The 8,035-nt window shown below is 36.9% G+C and overlaps 1 protein-coding gene across 1 annotated transcript; it reads right to left on the bottom strand.

Moving 5' to 3' along the window:
* Window positions 1–3,497: 3,497 nt before the first annotated feature.
* On the bottom strand, window positions 3,498–6,770 carry LOC122055048. The gene is made up of 4 exons (XM_042616447.1): window positions 5,488–6,770; window positions 4,402–5,289; window positions 4,208–4,313; window positions 3,498–4,130 (listed from the first exon to the last, which is right to left on the bottom strand). The coding sequence occupies exons 1-4, from the start codon at window positions 6,768–6,770 to the stop codon at window positions 3,498–3,500; spliced, it is 2,910 nt and encodes a 969-aa protein (XP_042472381.1).
* Between the last annotated feature and the right edge of the window lie 1,265 nt (window positions 6,771–8,035).

The raw sequence follows: 8,035 nt of genomic DNA, 5'->3' as shown, positions 1-8,035 counted from the left end.
TATTCTCAATCATCGGCAAGCAGAAATTTAATAGTTTATTAGGTCTATAAGGTAACCATGCCCAAATTAGTTACTAATTTCCCCAAGCTACTAATAGAACTATGCATAACACAGTTTTGTATAAAACCATAAACAGGGTGTCATCTAAGGGCGAGGAAAAAAAAGAAGGAAAGAAGTCATATCAAAGCATGAGAAGAAAGCAGTAGCAGGGCGTGAACGATTTGATTCAGTATGTGCATTCCTGTTCAAAATGGAAGAAATTCACACACCTTCCTCTCCAACTGTAGATCCTCACATTCAACAATCTCCTTCATGTACCGCATGACACAGTATCCACATTCAACACAACCTTGTTGTTTGAGATTACCCTAATGAATCAAAGTTAATGCAAAGTGAAAAACCAAATATATAAGAACCAGGAATGCATGTTTTCAATAAGACATACCGTCAACTGTTTGAAAGTCGGTCGTTTTGGATTACCCCTCATACAAAGGTACGTCCTCACTCCACTACATTGTAAAAATAGAACTTATTTCATTTCATATTTGCTAATCAATCTATTCATAATCTACATAATCTAAAACATACTTGCACACTGTAGTTTTCCAAGCGTTATCTCGGTTCCTATTACCCATTGAGTCCAACAAATAAATTGTATCTTTGTCCTCGTTTATAACGGTCAAGATCCAGTGGTTCCTGCACGATTGTCAATATATAGCTAAGCTACTATGTATTAGGAATTGAGCAGGGATTAAAAATATACCCAGTGTTGTATGGGATAAGGCATATGCTGTCTCCGTTTGATGCTTTCAACTGATTAGCAATGTGTTGTGAAGAGGTACTGCCATCTTGAACGGCTGGTATTTTGTTGGGATCCACAAACGACACATACTCAGCCCTGTTTGTTTCCTTCAAGTACTTGTACAAGTAACTGCATTCAAGTAATAAAAAATATGGTTACTTAAGACATGAACTCATGCAAAGAGAAGAATTGTATATAAGACATAACTTACCCCATGTAAACCAATATTTGCCTGGACCCTATCTCTCTCATTTCCATACAGCGCATGATATCCTCTCTCAACAACGATGTACTCACATTACGTCCAAACATGGCTTCATCAAATTCGATAGGAATGGTCTCCTCCTCAGTCATCAGTCTAACAACAAAAGAATACAAAAACTTGCATGGCATTGGTAGAGCACTTTCAACTTCCTTGAATTTATTTTTCTCATCAGGAACCTCCAAAATAGCAAATGGTGGTGCAGGTTTCTCCTTTTTCTGTAATTTTAAATAATTGTAGCAAAATATATAACTATAGCAACAGAAAAGTGAACTGAAAATACCTTTGTCGTCGGAAATATCACCAATTCTTTTGGCCAGCCAACCACAGTTCCAACAGCATCTACCATTACTATTGGTCCTGACTTAAGTGGAATTGGAAGCTCTGCTTCCTCCTGTAAAACAACATCAACAGACACCTTTAAGTTGCCTTCCCCAAGTGGAGCATTGTGCAGCATTACATTTGGGCCTCCGTCGGATACTATCGTGCCATATGCCACCACATTCCCCTTATTCTTCAGAGCCAAATGACATTTTTTCCCCTGAACAATAAGATATTATCTTTTAATATCTGAAGCTAGGAAACAAATTTAATGTACCAAATATAATACAAAACCTGATTGAATGAATTGTCGCATTCAAAAACTTCCACATCATCTTCCAATATTTGAACTGCCATGTGCGATGACTTGTTAGATGCTACACGTTCAGAAACTCGATCACTTGTTTCTGGCATAAATCGAGCAAGAAGAGCCTTCAGTTTTTCAACTTCAGCTTTCAAAATCTTTGTTTCCTCCGCTTGCACTTTGAAGTTTTCAGCCAAAGCCTTTGACACCAACTCCCTCTTCTTCCTTGGAGTTTTGAAGTAGACTTGGGGCTTCACAAATCCCCCTACACCTCTAACCCTTCCGTAAGGTTCTTGGCTCCCTAATGCAGTAGTTAATACGTCATTGCTTCCAGAAGATATGAACTCTCCCCTCTTTTTTTTGTCCAACAATTCGTCCTACAAATATGGAGGTAATATTAAATATCCAATGAAGACGCTTTTTTCACTTATTATGAATAAACTTGAAATAAAACTAAAATAATATAATTTTTTCAGCAACTTCAGCAGTCTCTGTATTTGTGATGTTTCCGGATTTGTCTTCGCGGGCCTTACGCCAAAGGAATGACCTATCAACTTCCTCATCCTCCCTGAATATTTTTCTCTGCCTCTACAATTCCAAAAAACGATCATTTAAAACATGACGTACTACATGAAAAGGATAATATAATGTTCCATGGATTATCAATTCAGTCTCTAATCCAATGTATCCCTTGCGAGACATTTTGTGATGATACTTGCAATTGCTTGCCCGTTCCTTTTGTTTTTCATGAGTGACCTATGTCACGTAAAAAAGAGTAAATTTTTAGAAGAATGGCTAGAATTTAAAAACACTAGGATGGAGTATGATGAACTTATTATATATATTCCTGCTGTACATGAACTTATTATATACAGAACTTCATTTTGTTAATTAAATGCCCTAAATGTTTTAAATCTTGGTGCATATAATAATTTAAATATAACATGATAATATCATCAAGTACCTCCCAAGATGGATGTAGCCTCTCATCAACAAAAGCTTTCCAAATTGCAGATGGGATCTGATACTGCTCCGGTGGTGACCTCAGTTTTTCAGGATTATCTCTATATGGCCAGACAAACCTACTGTTGAGTTTGTTTTTGAAGTCTCTCCATTTCTGGCCTGCTGAACTCATCACTACCGCCTCGCTTTAAGGTGCTAAGTCGAAGACATTCTGTAACACACAGCAGTAATTGCTATCAGTTTGTATATTGAAAAAATCACAATGAAAAAAAACATAAGCAATCTCATAAGGAAGTGTATTATTGGATTATACTCACCGATATTTCTTCCCACACTTTCTGTTTCATGTTCTCTGGAACAGTGGGCCATGACTTTATGTTAATAGGCACCATGGATCTAACAACAGAGCCTATGAAAGATTGTAGTGCCTTCCCATTTTCATTGTACACAGGTCGTCCTATGTCATCATATTCAATCGTCGACTTTTTTCCCCATCTTGCAGCAGCAATAAGTCTGCACATTGATGTAGGCCCCCGAGTCTTCTTCTGCCCAGTAATAGGAGGTTGTTCTATTTCAGTCTCTCCTCGTAGCTCTGCAGCTGCTAACCCATCAGCATCTTGGTGTAGTTCGGTGTCCTCAACTACACGTGGCTCATCATATTTTGCTATTTTTCGCTGTTTTTTAGGATGCATTGTTCTTGATGAGATAACGGTATATAAAGTCTGCAGTGACAATATAATAAAAGAAGACGTGATACAAATAATAACATTAACACATACGAACAAGTAAAATAATACTAGTAAAAACAATAAATATTAATGCAGATGACATAAAAGTGGAAAACATCATTTTTTCTTGTTTGTTACAAAGAAACCCTCTTTAGAAGATCTAAAGTATCCTTCATGTGTAGGAATACAATGAATATCAACATTATCAATTGGTCGAGCTTCGGGAATTATGGTCCAAAGATCCTCTTCTCCCTCGTAACATCTATTTGGAACTTGAAGCACTATTGACCACCCTTTGTTCAGTGGGTCAGCAACATAAAATACTTGTCTAACTTGACTTGCAAGCACAAATTCATCCTTCTGGTGGCCTCGTTTGTTCAGATTAACTAAGGTGAAGCCACATTCATCATTGTATTGTATTCCTTTGTCATTTGATACCCATGCACACTTGAAAAGAGGAACTTGAAATTGATGATAGTCTAGTTCCCATATCTCTTCAATAACTCCATAAAAAGTCACATTCTCTAACACGGGATTCTTATCTTTGACACTACAAACAAGCATCGTGTTGGCAAGTAGAGAAACACCACTGTTTTGACAAACTTTCTCATCATCCCGCTCTTTTGTTTGGTATAAATTGTCATTTATGACATAGCTATCACACTTTAAGACTCGCACACGTGGTCCATGGGCCAGCCATCTCAATGACGATGTCATTCCACCATTGCAACTATCGATTTCAGCAGCCACCTGACATGCATTCCTATTAATTAGTGTGGTCAAAACAATGATTAACAAATATTGTATGTTAGCATCTTCTACATCACCTTTGCACGAAACCAGTCAATGAACCTCTTATTATGAGCATCTTGTATCCACCTTGCATCTTTCTGTTTCTTGGGAAACATTGTCTTCAAGAAGGATTTGTGTTCACTGAAGAATTTTACTTCTAAAGTTTTATTTTCATGAATACATATGGACTGCCAAGTACATATAATTATTAGTTATGCAGTACACTTACATAATGTATGGAGATATTTCTTCTGTATTTTCTAGAACAGTCAAGTGTGCTTGTTGGAGATCAATTTGTTGGACGATGATTGATGAATTGCTTGCTGAGAATCCAGGAATGCTTGTGTTTGGGTCACGTAGTGATTTAGGGACCCCAACAGGATCAAGGTCATTGAGATATTCTGAACAAAATTCAACTGCTTCTTCTGCTGCATATCTCCTAACAATGCAACCTTCTGGATATTTTCGACTGCCTACGTAACTTTTCAACACCTTCATGCATCTTTCAAATGGGTACATCCATCTGAAGTAGACTGGTCCACATAATTGGACTTCACGAACAAGATGAACTGTTAAGTGGAGCATGATATCGAAGAAAGAAGGGGGGAAATACTGCTCCAATAAGCAGAGTGTAACAATCAAGTCAGATTGCAGCTTATCTAACTTGGCTACATCGATAATCTTGCAACAAATATCTTTGAAGAAGAAGCATAATCTTATGACAGCATATCTAACATATTTTGGCAGAGAATTACGTATGACTATTGGCAGGAAGTGCTGCATTATAACATGAGAATCATGTGATTTCAAGCTACTTAGCTTCATCTCATCCATGCAGACAAGATTCTTCATGTTTGATGAGAAACCTTCCGGAACTTTTATATCCATTAATGACCTACATACTTGTAATCTCTCATTTTTTGTGAATGAGCATGCTGCAGGAGGTAGATATGTTCTTTTCTCACCAATTTTAGGAGCCAATTGAGGTCTAATTCCCATCTGAACCATGTCCAACCTAGCTGTCACATTGTCCTTGGTTTTTCCCTTGATGTTCATCAAAGTATTAATCAGAGACTCGAAAACATTTTTCTCAATGTGCATAACATCGAGACAATGCCTAACATGTAGGTATTTCCAATATGGAAGATTGAAAAAAATTGACTTCTTCTTCCAACATTTACTGAAATTTGTAGCTCCAACATACTTTTCTTCTTCAATGTCTTCCACAATATTCTCCTTTGCTTTTTTCCTTATTTTCCCCTTCACACTTGTTTTCTTTCCAAACTCACATGTTATGTCTGAAAGCTTGTCAAACAACTTAATTCCAGATAATGGCCTACCTGCTTCACCAAGTTCCTCCATGCCATTAAACTCCTTTATTTGCCTCCGATATGGATGAAATCGTGGTAGGAATCGTCTATGCCCAGCAAATGACATTTTCTTCCCATTTGGTAAGTGCTTTGCATAAGTATCCTCACCACATATTGGGCATGCGTAATAACCATGTGTAGTACATCCACTAAGGTTACCATATGCAGGAAAGTCGTTGATGGTCCATAAAAGAACTGCTTTAAGAGTGAAAACCTCCCTTCGATAAGCATCATAAACTCCATCAACTCCTTCCCACAAGAGCTGCAAATCATCAACCAGAACCTCAAGGTAGACGTCGATATCGTTTCCAGGCTGTTTCGGCCCTGAAATGAGCATTGTTAGCATGATGAATTTCCTTTTCATGCACATGTCTGGAGGCAAATTATATGTGGCCAGCATGATTGGCCAGCAACTGTAGCGACTACTAAGATTGCTGTGAGGATTAATTCCATCGACTGCAAGTGCCAGGCGAATATTTCTTGCCTCACTTCCAAAGTCGGGCCACATATGATCCACCAATTTCCATGACGGTGAATCAACTGGATGGCGTAACTGACCAACAACTCTTGTGCTATCTGCATGCCATGTTAAATTTCTGGAAGTTTCTAAAGATTTAAACATGCGCTTAAATCTTGGTATGGGAGGGAAATACCAAACCACTTTGGCAGGAACACCTTTCTTCTCAACATTTTTCTTGGTTAGCTTCCATCTTGATAAGCCACATTTCGGGCAGCTTACGCAGTCTTTATATTGTTTCCTATAAAGGATGCAATCATTGGAACAAGCATGAATCTTTTCATGACTCAAAGCCAAACAACTCAACGTCTTCTTTGCTTCATAAATTGACGATGGCAGATTGTGGTTATCTGGCAGCATGTCCCCAAAATCTGCTAGTAGATCTGAAAATAGAGCATCACTCATCCCATGCCTTGCTTTGGTATTGTATAGTTTTACAAGTGCACTCAACTTTGTGTAACGTTTGCATCCCTTATACAGTGGCTTCTCTGCTTCCTCCAAAAACTTCATAAATGCTTCTGGATTTTCTGTATGGTTATCATACGCTGCCTCACACAAATTAACAGTTTCAAAATTATCATGACAATTATCAGTTGGCTCTTGGTTGACACTCGAATTTAATCTATCCTTCTCCGCAGCCTCACCATGCCAAATCCAATTCAAATAATTTTTACTGAAACCATTGAAGTAAAGATGCTCCCGAATCCACATAACCGCTCCCTTTTTAAGATTCATACATTTGCAACAAGGACAATGAATTAAATTGGGGTCGATATGTGGATTCTGCAAACAACTTCTAATGAATTGTTCTACACCCTCCTCATACTCTTTGGACCTCCTATCTAAGTAAATCCAGGATTTATCCATTATAGTACAACAGAATCCCAAGAAACTTCTTCAGAATTATCGTGCTAAAATTATTTACCGCTAGCTCAATGTGTTCTTTGATCAAAACCTGAAGATACTACATATATGTTAAGCAAACGTTAGAGTAAGACTGCAAAAAGGTAGTCAAATTCATATCGAGCACAGTTCCATATTTTATACTCATTCCAACAGCTGTCAATATTTTCTACTCATCATGAAGAAAAATAATACGTATTTTGTACAATATGTGGATATATAAAGAACGAAAGCATGGCACCAGTTGAATTTCCAAACACTTGTCTTTTTTCGAACATGCACACTCAATCATTTGACATATGAATGCTCTTAAATAGATTGAATCTATTGGGTTGTCAACAATCCAGTGTCGGAGACCATTCAGCCTGATAGTAGTAAAAGAAAACCCCTCTAATTTCTGATTTTAAAGTTAGTTTTTCATAATCATGCTGTTGTGATTGTTGAAATTTGTGATGGAAGCAGTTTTGAGTTCGTTTAATCCAATTGTAACCAAATTTCTTGAAATTTATGGTGGTTATAAATTGTTCATGGATGGAGCATTTCAGAATGTAGGAGATATGTTGGGTTGCATTTGTACAAGTTGTGTGATACATTTTCAGAGAGCTTACACAAGTTTTTTTATTAGAACTTTTTTTGTCATCCTGAGGAGTTAGGAAAGGTTTGAGATGTAACTATAGAAAGTGTGAATAGTAATTTTATTTAGTTTTATTGTATTTTTACTCTCATATTTTTTTTAGCCAAAGATTTACTTTGAATTTTATTAAATTATTTATCTTAAGTGGTATCATAGTTAGAAATTGTTAAATTAAATTGTTGTATTTATGCTGGATGAAGCAGTTACACATTTAATCTCAATAAGTGATAGCATAGTTGAGATTTTCTGATTCTGAAATGCTGTATTTGGGATCTTCATAGTGGATGAAACAGGTAGCACAAAGACAAATTATGTTAGGATGGTGAGAATTTACTATAACTATTAGTGAATGTTGTATTTAAAAGTTATTATCATCATCTACCTAGTGGAGAAAATACTAAGCTATCTTATGCCAAAGAGAGTAGCAAATAATAGAGAG

This window comes from Zingiber officinale, chromosome 3B, assembly GCF_018446385.1.
Source record: "Zingiber officinale cultivar Zhangliang chromosome 3B, Zo_v1.1, whole genome shotgun sequence".
Taxonomy (NCBI): Eukaryota; Viridiplantae; Streptophyta; class Magnoliopsida; order Zingiberales; family Zingiberaceae; genus Zingiber; species Zingiber officinale.
This window is presented reverse-complemented; position numbering and strand designations above follow the sequence as displayed.